At 45.8% G+C, this 18,933-nt stretch overlaps 1 protein-coding gene across 2 annotated transcripts in view; it reads right to left on the bottom strand.

Moving 5' to 3' along the window:
• Nucleotides 1-18,636, bottom strand: part of FAM234B (family with sequence similarity 234 member B) — a 29,001-nt gene extending 10,365 nt beyond the window's left edge. Inside the window, exons 1-6 of one of the 2 annotated variants that reach the window (XM_010946452.3) lie at nt 18,456-18,636; nt 10,514-10,912; nt 7,543-7,641; nt 5,711-5,899; nt 4,539-4,669; nt 207-354 (exon numbers count right to left, since the gene is read on the bottom strand). In XM_010946452.3, the coding sequence (XP_010944754.1) occupies nt 207-354; nt 4,539-4,669; nt 5,711-5,899; nt 7,543-7,641; nt 10,514-10,912; nt 18,456-18,492 (1,003 nt within the window). In that variant the 5' untranslated portion in view covers nt 18,493-18,636. Of the gene's footprint in view, nt 1-206; nt 355-4,538; nt 4,670-5,710; nt 5,900-7,542; nt 7,642-10,513; nt 10,913-17,090; nt 17,122-18,455 lie in introns of those variants that run through there. The other variant, XM_074357848.1, reaches the window with a different exon arrangement.
• Between the last annotated feature and the right edge of the window lie 297 nt (nt 18,637-18,933).

Raw genomic sequence — 18,933 nt, 5'->3', positions numbered from 1 at the left:
GCCAGTGGGGAAGTGATTAAGTGGATGCTGGACAGACTTCTCTTTGGAGAAGGCAGGTGGGGACAGCAGAGTTAACGCCCTGCAGCAGGGCGCATGGGGGAGAGGAGGTGACAGAGGGCAGGTGTCAGCAACTTTCTCTGACGCACGGGGAGGCCTCACCACACACACCGATGAGGACAGTGGCAAAAACGAGCCTTGCTTCTTACCAAAGCCAAACAGGATGTAGATGGCCCCGTTTGTGGTGATGTAGACCTGAGGACCGATCAGGTTCCCCACTCCCACGATGTTATACTTCACAGGGCGGCCCACGGGCCTCCCTGTCCGGCCGGACACCAGCAGAAAGCACAGATCTGGCTGACGAAGTGAAAGAAGGGGGTTGAGTTCATTGGAGCCCTATTGTTGCCTAGTCACATCGTTTCTCCTCCTAATCACATCACTGCTTCCTCGTTAGCTGAGAGTTCAGAAACACCTCCCAAAGTTGGACAGCACCAAGCCGAGCCCGCTTCACTCAGTTTCCCTGGAAGTGAGGAAGTGAGGCGAATGTCCCATCCCTTGTTCAGTACATGCAAAGAGCATCGGGATGGCAGCTGGGGCAATGTCTCCGAAGCTGTTGCTGAAGAGCAGTGTCCGAGGCCCAGAATTCTAGCCTAGAGCTAAACAGAGGACAACGGACCCCTCACCCCGGTCATCACTCTCAAACCCCCTACTGGCCCCAGCGGGAATCAGCGCAGGCAAAGTGCTTCCATCATAACACACGCGTCTGCCCTGGCCACGATCAACCTTACCCTCAAGCAGAGATCAGCAAACCTTTTTGGTGATGGGCCAGGCGGTAAATATTTAACATGTTCCCAGCCAGAGGGTTTCCATACCGACTACACTACTCTGCCGCCCTAGTGTGAAAGCAACCACAGCGTATACATAAATGAATAGGCGTGATTGTGTCCCAGTAAAACTTTATTTACAAAAACAAGCAGTGGGCCAAATCTGACCTGCAGACCATAGCTTAGCAACCCCTGCTCTAGAGGATTTTCTTTTGGGAACATAGTCACTGGTTGAGAAATATAAGGACTCTATCAATAACTTAACTTCAATAAAGCTTTTGACAGAGTTTATCACCCCCTAATTCTTACAGACAAGATAAAGAGAGGTGGTTTTCCGTGTACCCTGCAAAAGGGCCAGTACCAAACCAGAAGGAGGTTCTGAGTGGAATGTCACAGCACCCTGCCACTGTCTTATTCCTATTAATCATTCTTATCAAAGACCTGAATAAACAGAATTTGAGCTTATCACAAAGCTGACAGAGACAGCAATCTGCTGTATGATAAACTCAAAATTCAAAAACTCTTAGGCTGGAAGATGGGTCAAAAATCTGGAAGAAGGAATTGGGCCATTAATTAAAAGACGTGGGTATTTTATGCTAACTAGACTTTTCATGGAGATCATTTTGAAATGTATAGAAATATCAAATTAGTATGCTGTGGACCAGGAACTGACACGGTCTTATAGGTCAATTATACTCCAAAAAAAACTCATAGAAAAAGAGATCAGATTTGTGGTTACCAGAGGCGGGGGTGGGGAGAAGGGGCATTGGAAGGCAATCAAAAAGTACAAACTTCCGGTTATAAGATAAACAAGTACTAGAGATGTAATGCACATCATGATAAACATAATTAATGCCGCTGTATGTCATTTAAGAGAGTAAATCCTAAGCATTCTCATCACAACGAAAAAATATTTTCTATTTCTTTAATTTTGTATCAGTATGAAATAACGCATGTTCACTAAACTTACTGTGGTAACCATTCCATGACATATGTTAAGTCAAACCATTATGCTGTAACCTTAAACTCATACAGTGCTGTATGTCAATTATAGCTCAATAAAACTGGAAGGAAAAAAAAATGAAAGAAGTAGGAAAAAAAAGATGTGGGTATTTTAACTGATTAGAAACAAAACTTGAATCTTAGAAAGGTTATCACAATTCTTGCCTGCATCTGTGGAAATACAGTCTATGTCAAAAGAAGTAACAATTTCCTTAAGCTGATATAACTGGTTGTATTAGAAACAGAACACTGTTTTCATTTATGGGTACCGTATTAGAAGAGAAATACAGACCCACTGAGTGAAAAGAGAAAGAAATCAAGAAAGAGAGGGGTCCGAATCACGCTGCATGTGGAACAGGAGGAGAAACTGGGGAGCCTTGAGAGTAGCAGGTTCAGAGTGCTGAGGCTTACAGCTAAAGGCCTTTCACGTGGAAAGAGGATTAGATTCATTCAGAATACTTCTACGGGGCTAAAGCTGGCCAGTGAATGGAAGCTCTGAGAAAGCAGATTTCTCAACAATAACATAGATTTTTCTAGAGCAGATCAAAAGCAAAATGGACTGTGCCACAAATTAGTGACTCTCCCACCAGCCTGAGTACTGGGGGAATGAGTGCCGATGTACCTGGAACAACCTATCAGAGACTGTAGAAGGTGCGAGAGGCTCAACCACATGGCTTTTAAGGTCCCTTCCCACTGATGTTCTAGACCAGATTCATTCTCTAACCCAACCAGGTGTTCTCAGCCCACCTCACTCCAAACCCAGATCTAAGAACGCTGTCACTCCACGTCACAGCCCTAATATGTTTCATTCCTTGGGAAGAGAGAGTCTTCCATCTCTGCAGCTCGGAGCAAACACATCCCTCAGTTTCTTTGTTGCTGCTTGAGGTCAAAAGGGCGAGTGTAAAGAAGAAGCTATTGCTCTAAACCCACCACTTTCCCCAGATTTTTCTAGTACTGTCTATCACTTTCCAGGCACAGCAGACACTAGTCCATCTCCCCTCCCAACCCCGAAAAAGGCAGAGAGTAGGAGCAGGTGAGAAGTCATTCCTCTAACAGAGCCCCCTCGCCATGGAGGGTCCCTGAATCACAACTGAACCATTATCCTGTCCACCAGCGCTGCCTAGTTAAGAAGCCAGGTGGGGTGTCAAGGCCGAGGTTTTTCAGGACACGCACACGTGTTCAACGTCTTGCTGTGCCTCTGTTTGCCATAATTCCTTTAAAAAGAAACTCCCTATACGTTCCACTTTGGGACCTTCTGAGAATCACCTGTTGATGGAGGTAATCCTTAAACTGTTCCCTGGAGCCAGGCTCTTTATTCACAGTGACTGCAACTAACAAAGATTCTGTAAATAATTCTGGAAGTTTTGGTTCCATCTACCTTGAGACCATCCGGCCAGTTGAAGAACAACCACCAGAAAGAACTTCTAAAAGTGACTAATCTCCAGAAACTGACTCCGTGATCCATCTTCTCTTCCCACATCTCACAAACATAAAGTATCTCATGAGGTACCAAAGCCAGGCTCCTCCAACTTATGGCCTGTGGAGCACTTTGAGTTCATTTATGCTGTTCTCGGCAGGAAAACCAAAAAACACTGACAGATCTAATTCTGCTCTAAATAATTTTACTTGTAGATTTTGTAACTCTGCTCCACCCATGCATCATAAAAATCACCACGGGAAACACAAGGTCTAGTGAAATTAAAATAAGCTACCCAGTGAGGCAAAATGATCTGTATCCACATGTTTCCACAAATATTCTTGGCCAATTGTTCAATTCTTTTGTCCACATGCCTTTCTGGGCAGATTCACCCTAGGAAGTCTGAGAGAAAATGGCTGAGAGAAAGTTTGACAGAAGCTCCGAGAAAAGCTTCAGGAATGAAAACTTAGAGTTGAGATCATTCTGTTCATTAACATTTTCCTGTGATTGAGGGCGGGGGAGGGGAGCTACTGTAATTTTATTTGGGCAGAGAATTACTAGTTCCAGGAACTGGAGTTCCAGCAGGGCACAACTGGGGCACATCATTTAGGGACCACTGTCTTAGAACTGAAGTCTGCAGTCAGCTACAACTCTTTCTTTGGTCACCGTTGTTATTACTTGTTTGACTTATCATTCTTTCTGTATCTATTTTATGAACTTTCTGTCAGCCTGTCACATTGCTTTAGCACTGCAGTAAAAGTTAAATATATGGAGGGCGTGTATAGCTCAGTGGTAGAGCGCGTGCTTGGCATGCACAAGGTCCCGGGTATAAACCCCAGGACCTCCATTTAAAAAAGAAAAAAGAAAAAGAAAAAAAAGTTAAATATATATAGTAAAACTATGTGCACACTTGGTGCAAAACAGGCACTAGGCACTTCAAATCCGTGAGCTCTCATTTTTCATAATTTGTTTCCTGCAACTGGGGCAAGAGCCCTGCTCTAATATGAAGTAACCAGGGCGGAGGCAGGCTCTGTGGCTGGCCCAAGGCCACAGGGCAGTAGAGCAGAAATTCAAATGCAGACCTCTCTGGCTCCAAAGCGCCACCGTGCCAGTCAAAGGAACCAGGAAAATGGATTCATAATGGTAATTGATTCACCTCATCTCTCAGAGAGAATTTATTTCAGTCTAAGCCCTTATAATGAGAAGGTTTCAAGCAGCCTTTCTAATAATGATATTAGGAATGGACTAAAGTTGAAGCATTCGTGTAAGAAACAAGGACTATGTAACGTGGATCATACCTGCAGTTCCCCAATGGCCAGGACCACAAGATCTCTAACGCCATCTTCATCCACGTCCGGCAGCACCACGCCAGGGGCAGCCAGGGTCCCATTGGACAAGTCGTTTGGGTTTAAAGTCCAAATGGCTTTCCCTAGGGAAGGACAGAGAGGCTGATCACAATCAGGGTTTTCTACCTCTGGAGGGGGCCGATGTAATGTTCCCAGGCCAGAAAAGAGACTCAGTGGGCAGAATGACAGACAGCAACTCCTACTCACCTTTTCCTTCAGTTTTTATCTGAGTGTGGGGGAAGGGCACAGGGCGTGCGAGCGGAAGTCCTCAAGCACCTGGCCAACAAGCCCACGTAACAACTTCACACCTAGGGTTTCTTTAGATAAAACAGACGTGCCGATGTCTCTCCAAGAGAGAAGAGCCCACTTGTCTGGGATGGATGGAGGAACTGATTTGTTAGCTATTAAGGAACCTTTCTGGGGCACCAAACAGAAGACCAACGCTCCCTTTCTACCATGCGTTCACAGAAGTGGGGAGACCATGAAAGGTCTTCAAGATGACTTCAGTTCTAGAGTTAATGCACGTGTAAATTATTTTTTTTTCCCACTCAGAAGAACCCCACTACCAAACTCCAACCTCTACAACTAGGAAGGAGGCCATTTCTGCAGCCTCATCCAAATCAAAGGTCAACAAGCACGTCGGCATGTATGCGAGGCTCTGCGAGGAGCCTTCTTGGTAACTGATTCTTTTCTGTTCCTTTTGTCACATATCTGAATTCAACACAATAAGAGGCCAAATCAGCATGCCTGGACAAACCTTAGATTCTTCACTGGCATAATCTTAAGTGGTTAAAGCCCAAGTTTACACGTGGACCCAAGTGTGTCAACTGGGAAGAGACAAAGCTCAACTGTCTTTTGTACAAAGAACAGAGTAGGGAGACTCTTTGGAAACCAACGGCCTCAGGGTAGTTTGTTTGGATAACTCAGTGCAGCCCCATCCGATCACCAAACAGGTTGCAACGTGGATTTATTACTCAATCTATTCCAACCCTTTCTCTTATTTCCCTTAACAGCCACCTTCCGGAGCAGTAAATCAGACTTTCCAGCATGTGAGAGTGGAGCGGCCCCTTCCCCAGCAGATTATTCTAATCCGAGATTAGGGCTCCTTGAAGCAGGATCTTTACCTGATGTCGCATTGAAAGCACTGAACATCTTGTGTGTCCCTGTCACGAGGCAGATGGTTCCGGCCACGCTTCCTGGCATCAGATCCAAGCAGGTGATATCTCGGGCCTCCTCGGGGAGGGGACTAGACCAGAGTGTGCTGCCGTTCATCCCCGAAAGGCACACAAGGACAGCAGGTGGCCTTGAGACACCTAAAAGCACACGAGAGACAAGCAAGGGGAGGGGGAGACAAGAGGGAGAGATAAGGAGGCCAGGAAACCAAAAGGAAATGGACATAAGGCAGCAACTCAGAGCTGTGGGCTGAGCTCCCTCCTATATTTCTGGCAACAAGTCTGCAAACGGAGTACCTGTCATATCTGCGCAAAGCGCCTCTCATGGAAGATGAGATACTGTGACCTCCTCCAGGCAGCCTCGCAAGCTCCATCCCCCTCACACCTCTGCCAACACATCTGTTTGCATGCCTGTCACTTTAGCCCCTACTAAACAGGGAAATCCTTAAGGCCAGAGCCTGTCACATTCATTCCTGCCTCCTCAGTGCTTTGCGAAGCCCCAAGCACATACAGCAGCCAATTGTTCTCTGAATAAAAGGAGCAAACTCAAGAATATGGAAAAGTCATCGCTAAGAAGAAAAAAAATACCAGGACGGAAAGGTATGCTCAGGAAATTGAGACTGATCTAGAACGTGTGTAGAGCAGGGGGCAAAATACCTGAATTCTGATCATTGTGGCAAATGCTCCCCGAGAGCAGGAAAAAATCTTAAAAAAAAAAAAAAAAAAAAAAAGGAAACCTGAAGATGACACTGAGCAATGATCGGTAGGTCTAGAATTCCATGGAATGCGCTGATCTGGCCTCAGTCGGGAAAGAACACTTGGGCAAACTTAATAGCCAGGCCCAAGGATAGCTGGTGAAGGATGAGAGTAGCTCACCTCTTAAGCAAATAATCCCCTTAAGTCACTCAACTAACACCTAAGAGTAATAAGCTTCTCTCCTGCCGCTTTTACACTCACTTCCAGGATAGGGCTGTGGCCCATCTCACACACCTCCACGTTCCGCTCCCAGCGACAACTCATAAGGACAAGGGAATGCAGGTGTTAGAGTGTCACTGTACCTATTCCTCAGAACTACTAATTAAACATACAACCTAAAACAAGTGGCAACCTGGCTCGCTCTTCCAGACCTTGTTTTCAGAAGCAGTGATGTACATGACAAGTCTATGCCTTCCCAGGGATGCTCTGATTAATATACTGTACTGTCCCTTCCTCCTTAACGACCCTACTGACTCTTCAGACATGCAGAGAATCTGCAGACATGATGCATACAGGTCAGCCTCCCGTCCCGCCGGGAGCAGGACAGAGGGCAGGGATGGAGGAGTCAACAGATGGGATACAAGGCAAACCCCTGGCCAAGATGTACACGTGTAAAGATGTGTTGGAACATGAGCAGACGCTTCCTGCCAGGGATGGGAAGGTGGCATAGTCTACACTGACTACAAAGAGGCCAGGGAAAACTGACAGGGAGAAAACTCAAGAAACCTAAGTGCCAGCGCTGGTCAGTGCAGGAGTGCGGGCAAAAACTTCCTCCCCAGTCTCAGGCTGTCACTGCCCTGGGGCAGCCACTATCAGTGTCGCCCAGCTCTCGCTCTCCGTGACTTCTTGAGATGGGTGTGAGGCACCTGCAGAAGCTTCCTGATGAGGTTCAGCGTGCAGGAGAGGTCCACGAGGGCTTTCTCTGCCCTGCAGGCCCCCCAGGAGGCAACCCTGACGTGTTCTCTTAGTTCACACCCTCCCATCAAGGAGCCTCTCCAGCAGTGGCCTCCGAGAGACACGTCCCTTACCAGCTGCACTCCGGTTCCTTGACGTGACGAAGGAGAGAAGCACGTCCCGCAGGCCATCTCCGTTCACGTCAGCCAGTTCCAGTGGGGACAGGTCCCCACCTGAGAGACACAGAGGAAACACAATGTCACCGGCCAGTCCTCTGTTCCAGGCTGGAGAGAGCATGTTCCCAAAACACCAGGCAGGCTTCCAGCTCCCAGATGAAACCGATAGACCCAGTTCTGCCTCTGCCTCTAAGTACAGCTAGAATCCTGGGCATTAAAAGTAAAACAAACAGAAGAAGACTTCGGAAGATGGAGATAAGGCAGACCGGCTAGGGACAGCGAGACCCAAGGAAGGGCAAGCCGATGACCCCCCTGGGTGTTCTCGGACTTCGCACATCCCAGACAGGGTGCTGCAAAAGCCGGCCCCCCGGGAATGCCAACTGGGACGTACAGAGGCCCCAGAGAAGCTGGTTCCCCAGCCAGACGACAGGGAAGGTGCAGCCTAGCAAGACAGAAGAGTTTTCGATAATAACTGCTCTACTCCAACCAGACACCACAGATAAAGCGGTGGCCCCGCCCCACTCCCACAGCAAAGGCCAGGTGGAAACCCTCGTCCGGCTGTAACAGGGCACCCCTCACCCCACCAGCACCATGTCAGAGAAGGTCGGGCAGGGAGCCCGGAATTCCATCTCCACCTTGCAGTGACAAGGTAGGGACTGTCACGCCCCCCCCACACACACACCCCCAAACCGTGCTGAGTTAGAAGATGCTTGCCAGATTTGGAGAGAACTCACACATGGCTAATGGAAATGTAAACTGGTACAACCACCATGGAAGATAATTTAACACAAACTACTATGATTGAACATGCACAAGGCGTACAACCCAGCAGTTTCAATCCCAGCTTTATGCCCCAGAGAAATTCTTACACACTCCATCAGGAAATAGGTACAAGAATCTTCTTAGCAGCATTATGGGTTTTTTTATTTTTGTTTTTTTTTAATGGAAGCCACCTAAAGACTCATCAACAGTAAAATGGATCCATAAATCATGGGATATTCATACCACAGAAAACGAGACAGTGGTGAAACCCAGTAAACCCCAGTGATGGTACATTAATATGGATAAACCTTACGCTAAACAAAAGAGCAAGTCACATGGACCTAGAGATGATCATACTAAGTGAAGTGAGTCAGAAAGAGAAAGACAAATATCATATGATGGCACTTACATGCGGAATCTAAAAAAATGACATGAACTTGTTTACAAAACAGAGACTCACAGACATAGGAAACAAACTTATGGTTACCAGGGAGGAAAGGCGGGGAGGGAGTAATAGGGAGTTTGAGATTAGCAGACACAAACTACTATATACAGAATAGATAAACGAGGACCTACTGTAGAGCACAGGGAACGATAGTCAATAGCTTGTAATAACTATAATGAAAAAGAATATGAAAAAAGAATATATGTATGTATATGTATGACTGAAACATTATGCTATATACCAGAAATTGACACAACATCGTAAACTGGCTATCCTTCAATTAAAGAGGTTAAAATTTTTTTTTAATTAAAAACTTTAAACATTTTTTAAAAAAACAAAAAGAGTGGTGACTGTGGAAAAGTAACTAAAATCTATGAGGGAACTACAGGAAGATGAGAGTTATTCTAACAAGGCCTGTTTGTACAGATTTCTCTCGGCTGCAAGCCCTCATCTCTGGTGATAAGCGTGTTCTTTTCTCCTGGTGTAAGGAAGGCAGCTTTCACCTGGGGGTTTCATCTCCTGCTTTCAGGAACAATCGAAGGTCAGAGTGGCTCTCTTGCACCTGCTGTTGTTGAAATACCTTTAACTCAGAATAGCCAAAGCACCGTATTTGGGACCAGTGCAGTTTACAAGGGACAGGACCATTCAGCGCTGACAGTTTGGATGTGATCCCCATTCCTGACCCAGAGCAAGTTGTTTTAAAGAAACCTGCTCCACAACCAAAATGTCCTTTAACAGATGACTAGATAAAGAGGATGTGATATATATATAAAACACACACAATGGAATACTCCTCAGCCATAAAAAAGGATGAAAATTTGCCATTTGCTGCAACATGGATGGACTTCGAGGACATTACATGCTGAGTGAAATACGTCAGACAGAGAAAGGCGAATACTGTATGATGTCACTTATATGTGGACTCTAAAAAACACAACAAGCTAGAAAGAAGTAGACTCACAGAGAAAGAAAACAAACTGGTGGTTACCTGGGTGGGGGGGAGGGCACAATAGGGGCAGGGGATTAAAAAAAAGGGGGATGATGGGATTATATGAAATCATGTGTGTGAAACTTTTGAAAATTGTAAAGCACTGTAAAATTTAAAGACTCTTTCACTCAATTAAAAATAAAAATAAGAATAAAGCAATGTCCTCCAAAATGAGACAAAACAGCTAGAATTACTTGGGTAGCACCATCCCAGCCATTAGAAGCAAGAAAGAAAAGTTCCTGCAAGGAAGCAACTCTTTTTTTCCTTGAAAAGAAATTAGTTGAAAATTCAATTTAAAGTCAGGCTTCTACAATCAACAAACACCGGAGGGCCGGACAGGAGCCCTGGCCGCTGGCCTGGCCAGGACTCGAGCCTTGCTTCTCTCAGGTGACAGCCTTTCCCTCAGCTTTGCTCTCTGCTGACACAGCATTGCCTGCCCCACAGGAGCCCAGCCAACGATGTTCTGTCCTCTCTGCCTCTAATTAAGACCTTCACCAGGAGAAATCCCACACAGTCCCCTTCCCAAGTTTTCCGAGCTGTCCCAATCCTTTTTTTTTTTTTTTTGTCCTATTTCAAATCTTAACTTCCTAACCACCTCCATGCCCAGGGGGAGAAATGCTAGATGACACCCATTAATTTGTAAAGACTTTTCTGTGTAATTGGAAGCTTTAGGGAATTACACATGCACGATCACGAAGTTTTACAGACTGGGAGTTGAAAATCCCGCCACTCACCTCCCTGGGGGCCCAGGTGGCGGCTCCACGTGCTGTGCAGATCTCGGGGGGGACAGGGGATCAGGAAAGCACACACGAGCACCAGCACCATGGAGATCACCAGCATCAGCAGGAAGACAGACGTGCGCACGTAGGACACGAGGGAGGAGGCCGCCTTCTGCTCCAGGCCCCCTAGGGGTTCCAAGGGGTACCCCTCTGTGGTGACCTCCGACAGGTGCGGCTTTGCAGCCCCTGTGACCTCGGTGTCTGAGTCAGGCTCTGGGGCTTCACCCAGAGGACTCTTCCCGTTCTTGACCCCTCCGTTCTTCTGCTGCAGGTTAAGCACTAGGTCATCTTCACTCTCGTCACTGTCAGCCTGTGTGAGGGGGTCATACTCCCCCAGGTCTGGGCTCTTCTTCCCTGAAAAGACAGAAGGACAGATAGTCAAGGAGTACTTGGAGGAGGAAGACACACACCAACTGTCCACACCTAGGAGAACACACAGAATAGAACAGAAAGGCAAATCTAGGTTGACAAGCTTGGACCTTGGTAGCCATCTATAAAATAGATGCCAGGGAAAGGGTGGGGGAAAGAATGGGGGAAAAAAAGAAAATCATAGTGTTTGAGAACTGTTGCTTTCATGAGTTTAAGAAAATTGGAAAAGAAACAGAGAAGGTGGCAAATTTCAAATAGCTTCTTAGTTGGAAAAAAAAAAACCTCTCTTAATTTAAATCTCACAAATGAAAAAGACCATGGCTCTTCCATCAACCTTCATGTGTCTATTTCCTTTGATTTTCTTAGATCGGTGATGTTCCAGTCTTTCCTGGGACGTCTCTAAATTTTTAGGACAACTGTTCTCTGTACACTGCTCCTCACGGTCCAATATTTGTGGCTTCCCAGCTGTTTCTATGGAAACCACTTAGAAGGTCAAATGCTGAATGTCACCTGGAGATGTCTTACTGAAAACTTCTGAGAACCTTCCTGTGAGTCAAATGCCCTTTCAGGATGTGTTTCTGTAAACAGTGGTTACCTTGAAAATTGCTATTCTGAGCCTGCATTCCGGGAGGTGGGACCCAGCAGGAATGTGGAGGTGGAGGGCTGTCTTGAGGCTGGTTTACATAACAAGCACCCTGGTTTAACTTAGACCGCATCTTTGCTTGGGGTGGCAAGAGGCAGATGTTACAGCGGGAGGTTGGACACATCTAGTCCCAAGCCACCCTTGGCCCTCACTGCCAGTGACTGGATGACTTTATGCCTTTATTTCAGGCTATAGCCAAGTAAAAACCGAGAAAAAAGTTCCTGCTTTTGGAAATTACCTGGTAAGCTATTGCTAGTGTAGAGTTTACATCAGCAATAGCTTACCAGGTAAACAATAGTTTATTGTTAAATCTTTTGTTAAGAAGAAATATAAAAAAAGGAAATACAACTCAGCTAACTAAAAGGGTGAAAAGAAATGTCAAATTTCACATTTATTACCTGTAGTTTTTTTATGTATTTATTTACTTATTTTATTGAAGTATAGTTAGTTACAATGTGTCCATTTCTGGTGTACAGCGTACTGTCCCAGTCATGCATATACATACATATGCATGACTATTTGTAGACTTTTAAATGATGGCCATTCTGACCACTGTGAGGTGAACTACCTCACTGCAGTTTTGATTTGCATTTCTCTAATAGCTAGCAATGTGGAAAAAACATATGAGCAATGTTGAGCATCTTATCATGTCAAGCCAGCTTTCTTGGTAATCACATAACTGATTCAACTAAACCTCACAAGCACTTTCTACACACACTAAAGCCACCCCATAATTGTACAATGTTTAGCATCAAGTGGAAAATTTAGTGTGGACTGTTTATGGAATTCAGTCTTGCTAGTCAGTTTCCACCTTGCAACAACGTAGCCGAAAACCGCACCTTTGTCAACCTGAAATCATTACTGAAATACTGGCTAGCAAAACAGTTAGAGGAAACACATTTTTATTATATGATATACTATCACAGGAGGAAGAAAACTTGACTGCATGTGCTAGAGAAACTTGTAAAATCTTTAACAGGTCTATACAAATAAATCGCAAGCATTCTTTGAAAAGCAAAGCCGCTGCTGAATTGGTCCCTCTGAAATGATTATATGCTTTTGTAGTTAAAGATGGCAAAGGAAGGCCTTTCTGTCAGTCTCTTCCTAAAACCAGGAAGGGCGAAAAAGAAATAAAAGTAGGGGAAAAAAAAAGGAAACAGCCACACTCCTAAACTACAATATATGAAAAATTGTTGCCAAATGCAGTGAAACTTGTATCCAATTGGAGAAGCACGGTAAGAACAGGCACTTACATCTCAGGTCGCCAGCGATGAGCAGAATTCACAGAATTAATAGTGATGCTGACGATGATAACTGGGAATACACCGAGACCCTACTGTACAGGCACTGGTCCAAGCACTCATACGTATTAACTCATTTAATCTTCATAACAACCCTAGGAGGTAGGTATTATTATTATCCCCATTTTATCCACCAGAAGATGAAATTACAGAGAGGTAAGTTGCCTGAGATCACAAAACTAACAAGAAGAGCCAGGATTCAACCTCAGGCAAGTTGATTAGGGTCCACATGTTAAGCTACCTCTTTTGTTCCACGGATATAGAGCCAAACCAGTAATCTCTTGCGTGGAAAGACAAAGACTGGGGTCCCAGAAGCACCCATGAGTCCCATTCAGCATTCAGAGAGTCAACAGCGAGGTTAAGACTGACGGAGTGCAAGCACAAGCTTCTCTCTGCACAAGAAGCAGGCTGGCAGCGTGCGGCCCTGTCGGTTCCCAAAGCGACGAGCTTTGGGACAGCGCGGATTCTGCCAAGAGACAGAAATGAGACAGCTTCAATGAGGACAGTCTAACATAAAAAGAATTATTAAACAGTGACAGGAGAGTAAATATGAATCTGGGAAATCTAAACGGTACCCTAGGATGGAGCAATTGTATCCGAGGAAGGGTAACTTGGTATTGAGAGGATCCAGGTCCACTTTCACAGATCAGGCAACGAAAGTAAATCTGGAGCTCAGGGGCAATAAGCTGATAACTAGCACAAGAAACAAAGAGAAGGAAACGCTAAATCGGCACTCTCAGGCCCTGTGACAAATGCCAGCCAGGAAAGAAGCACCTCCGGGGAAGAGCACCAGTGGGAACAGATCTGAGCTGGCAGACCTAGGGCAGATTCCAGATTCCAGCTGCCCAACCCCACCCAGCCTCTGCCCACAGGTCAGCCAGCAGCCGGCTGTAAGACGACCGTCCATTTAAACAGGAATAATAATCAGAAAGGAGCCATCATTAGTACTCAGTCCAGAAGATACTACGAAGTTCTACAAATATTCAAGAAAGAAGTTACAACAAAACACAGCAAGCAAAATCAGCTACAGAACAAACGCTGGATAAATTACACCACAAAATGGAAGAAATAAGGAACAGATGCTTCCTCATGGGGTCCAAGAAATGCAAGAAATAGCCTTCTCTGAAAAAAGCGCTCATAGGAAAAAATACAATATTTCTAAGAAAAGATGACAATCCATTGGCGAAGATGAAGAGCAGACAAGGAGGGCTGAGGAAAACAATGGAAGAAAATAATAAAACAATATCAGAAAGGCAATCCTTATTGGGATCAGCACAAGGGACCCAAACGGCTGAAAACAGCGTCAGAGACAGACGTGAAGGACTGACTGTGAAAATCAAGCAGGATGGAATGCAAATAACGATGGCTGGCAGCTTTCAGCACATAACTATGCTCGATTCCAAGCTCTTCCACCGTCTTATCTCAGTAAATCATCACAGCAACCCTTTGAGGTAGATGCCTTATTGGCTCCAATTTAAAGATGAGGAAACTGAGGTTTGGAAGTTTAAGTAACTGGCCCAGAGTTAAACAGCACGGAAGTGATAGTACAAGGATTCCAACCCAGGCAGTCGGGCTTGAAATCTGCACTGACTATACGTGTGCTACTCATGGAAACAGATCAAGGCTTTTAAGAAGACTAGAAAGAAAGGGATGGATACAGAGAACAAAAGTGATTCAATATCTGCGGGAGGGAAGAAGAGAACAGAAAAGAAAATGGAACCAAAAATATCTAAAAGATAGACCAAAAAAGGTCCCTGCAATAAAGCAAGACCTAAAAGTGCAGAATAGAGGGTACACCAAGTACCAAGAAAAACTGAGACAGAATAATCGACATTGAAACATATCCTAGGAAAGGCACTGGACTTCCAGGACAAGGCAAACATCAGATGAGCAGCCAGGCCAAGGGAAAAAGAATCAAGTCACTAGTGATGCAGACAAAAATCAGCCTCCCTTCCCCACAATAACATCCGTTACTAAAGGGTAGTGCAGCAATATGGAAAAATCCTCAGAGAAAGAGCAGGGGGCTGCAGAGTCCAAGAACTGGCCCAGACACGACATTTCAGACGTACGGAGCAAGCATGCAAGAACGCAGACACTATCATACCCCTGAGTCTTTCTTTAAATCACAGAAGACTAGGACCAGTTCCTGCCCAAACTCTTGAGGAAGATAAATATTGACTTTTGCACTATTAATATATATTTTTCCAGATATGGCAAACACAAACCTCAGCTGAATTACTACAGACTGTAAGTTTTTTTTTCAATTTATTTTTTACTTTGGGGGGGGTAATTAGGTTTTTATTTATCTGTTTATCTTTAATGGAGGTACTGGGGACTGAACCCAGGACCTTGGGCATGTCAGGTGTGCAATCTACCACTGAGCTATATATACCCTCCCCCTCTACAGACTGCAAGTTTTAATTAGAGAAGTCCTATGTACATATTTTGTCCTATCTATTCACAGAAAGAGGGGGGAGTATATAGTGCACCAACTTGGCCTAAAGCTATACTCAGGCTGAGGAACAGACAGCAAATCCGTGCTTCAAAGCTCAGGGAACTTGCACACCCTCTTCTCTGCTGATTTCAGCCACCACCCGCACTTTTAGTCAATGAAAGGTTTTCAGAGAATAAGGAGAGGACACTAGTTTCAGAATACATCAATATAAACAGGCTCTCCATAGCTATCACTTTTCCTCTCCGGGAGACCGGGGATGCTGGTTAAACAGCATTCCCAAAACGGCATAGAGGGAAACACAGTAGGGAGGAGATGCAGCCGTACCACCCCCACATGCTCTCAGGAAACCATGCTACGATACACACAACCCTATGACGTGTACTACCCTTTACATAGACGGTCCAGCACACTCTACTGCAACTAAGGGTAAATAGTTCCCACCAGGAATTCGTTTATCCAGGGGCCCAGAATCATTCCAAGTTACACATGATAAAACAAACCATTACAATAATATTATGCTCTGATAGTCCCTTCCGCGTCTGACCTTTAAACTTTTTAATGGACCAAAATACATATTCTTAAGAGATAAGTTGTCCCGGAGGCTGCTTTATGAATGTCACATTGTCTTTCTGTTACTAATTAACCTCACTCTATGTGTGTGAGCCAAACATCTTTCCATCTTGAGCTCAGTTGGGGGTACAAGACGGAAATACATTCCCGGCAACATATCTTTCTTAACCGGGTTGATGAATACCTGTCATGAGCGCACTATGACATCAGGCCTTCCTCCAGGAAGCACATTTGTAAATGATCAGGGTGCTAATGATGATGGCGACAATGGCTAACACTTACTGAGTAACTGACATGCGTCAAAGGTCACCTAAGAATTTCCAACTTCCAAACTTCCTAAGAACATCCATCTCTTTTACTCTGCCGAATAACCCTAGGAGGTAAATATGTAGCAGAGCAGGTGGCATATAATGAATGTCTCATAATAATATTATTACATATGAAGAAACTAAAGCTTAAAGAGAATAAGTAACTGATCTGATAAAGAGTGGACTTAACCCAAGTGCGTCTCATGCTCTTAGTGACCATTCTATTGTGCTTCCTTACACTTAAAAATAGATGTCATTGTGGTGATCAGTATCTACAAAGACCAACTCGTTAGGTTGTACATCTGGAAATAATATAACGTTATATGTCGGTTGTACTTCAACTTAAAAAAAAACAGTGAGGATGTTAACTAAGGTAACAAACAGGACAGCAGCCTGGCAGTCCCAAGTACAAGGTATCCAGAAAGAGCTATCAGAAAGCAACTTCTACCTAATATGAAAGCTAAAAATTGTATTTGGGGTGGAGGAGAGAAAGGGCAAGAGGGAGAAAAGCAAAAGCACAAGTGAGAAAAAAAAAACCCACATCACATAAAAGAACATATGGCCTTTGTATCTGGGCCTAAAAGTATCAAGCACACCTGAGTGCTCAGGGCCTCACTGTTGTCCAAACACCGGCCCAAGGACGGTACTGTGCTTCCCCCACCCTGCCAGCTGACCAAGTTACTGCAACTGAATACCCCAGGAGTAATGATGCCAAAGCTTCAGCATGCAAAAGAGCTCAACAGTTTCGAAAGCAGGATTTGTTTTTTTCCATTGCATTCCCAGCCTCTGGGATAACAATTACCTTGCTGGGAAGGTGGGGTGGGGGGAGGGAGCAAGGAATCTAAAAGAAAAAAAAGAAAGCTAAATATGCCTGACAGCTCCTTACCCCTTGGGGAAGGCATCATCCTACACTGAAGAGACACAAGGCTACTATCTTCAAAATTAATCCCACAGGTAAAGGAACATGTCCCCCATTTCATTCCAGTGTTACGTGTGTATTCCAAGATAGACGTTATCAACATTTCTTCCGATGTTCAAATGAGCCCATGTGGGAATAAAATGTTTGAAGTCATGAAGTCTGGGGGTAGAAATGCAAATTCATATCAAATTCATATCCAACCCAGTGTCAGCCGTGGCACAATGTAGCAGACCAGAAGCTCTTGAGAACAAGGACCCTGTCACCTCCTCCCCTGCAGCCTTATGCCTGAATATCTACTAGTCACCCAACTAGCCCTTTCTAACCATAAACTGAAAGTAACTGCTTTTCCCAGTAACACCTTAAGTTATCAGCAAGCAAATATTTATAGTTTAATGTGTAAAACTTATTTAGGTAAAACCGTAATTTTTTTTAAAAAGCCTTAACGTCTAAAATTTATTTGTGCCAAACAAACATAATTTTATTAAAATACCAAGTTTCTAGCAGCATAGTTCCATTCGGAAGGTTTAAGAGGAAAAAAAAACAAAAAACTTGGAGCTGCTGCCAAAGTACTGAATTAGCTGCCATCTCCACTAGTGCCTCCTTAAAGAATATTCCATCCATTATCTGCAAATTGCAGGTGCCGTATCATTTCCCTCATAAATGCTCAGGCTCGAGAGCCAAAGGCTGACCAAGTGGAACCAAAATCCCAGGATCTTAGAGACAGAAAACCCCTGGCATTTAAGTCCAGGATTTTCCAATACTGCTTATGCGACCCTGGACAAGTCAATCTGCCAAATACCTCATTTTTTTAAGAAGGGGAAATGTCTGTCCCACATACCTCATGGCAACATCAGTACTGTCATTAAGTGGCGAGGCTGCTGCAAAGGGTCACTCGCCATCCTGCCGCCCCCTGCCACCACTCAGGTCCAGCCGAAAACAGAAGGAGCTGGAGACCCTGCGGTACCTCCTTCGCGGCGCTAGGGAAAGGATGCTAATCTCATCGCCCTCCCCTGGGGACAGCGGCGACGCGCGCTCTGACATTGGCCGCCGCCGCAGCGCCGGGCCACCATACCGGCGTGCCTCCAGCGGCCCTTCCCTCCGTGTCTCCCCGGTTCGCGCCGGCCGGCGACCCCTCAACCCGCCAGGCGCCTCTCCTGTCCCTTGGTGGCGCGTGGACCCCAGCCCGCGGGGCTGCGTCGCCTCGCCTCCGCGCGCCTGCAGCTCCGCCCGGGTTGGGGCTAGGCCCGGCTCCGCCTCGCCCCGCGGAGCCTCGCCTGCCCAGCTCCCCAGGCCCGGCGGGGGCGGCGTGGGCGCCAGGCTGCGGCTTCTTACCCGGGAGCTTGAGCGCCCTGGACAGCACGGTCGCCATGGTGGAGGCCCGGGTGCGCGTGCGTGCGCTCGTGTCCTGCCGGGAAGTGTAGTTCGGAGTCGGGGTGCGGGGGACTGGGACCTGGAAAGGTGGGAGCGGGGCGGCGAGGCAGGGCGCGCGGGAGGTGCCGGGGCTGCTGCATCATCGCCCACGTGCGCGCTCGTACGGCTCTTCTCCGCCCCCTGGGGACAGACCCCTTACGGCGCGCGGCGCGTCACCATTCTGAGCCTCACTCTCCTCCTCAGTGAAATGGGGAAATAGTACGCCCCATATAGGCTTGCAGTGAGAATGGAGGGAGATAACAGATATAAAGGAGGCGAGGGTTGTGAAATGCGCGTAGGCTTTGCAGTGAGACAGACGGGCTCTGAGTCCTGCCTCATCCCTTACTAACTGGGCCATCTTGGACAAGTCACTTGGTATGATTCTTTTTTTTAAATGGAG

The sequence above is a fragment of the Camelus bactrianus genome, chromosome 34 (genome assembly GCF_048773025.1).
Source record: "Camelus bactrianus isolate YW-2024 breed Bactrian camel chromosome 34, ASM4877302v1, whole genome shotgun sequence".
In the NCBI taxonomy this organism is placed as follows: Eukaryota; Metazoa; Chordata; class Mammalia; order Artiodactyla; family Camelidae; genus Camelus; species Camelus bactrianus.
Note: the sequence above shows the minus strand (reverse complement) of the source record. Positions and strands in the feature narration are given on the sequence as shown.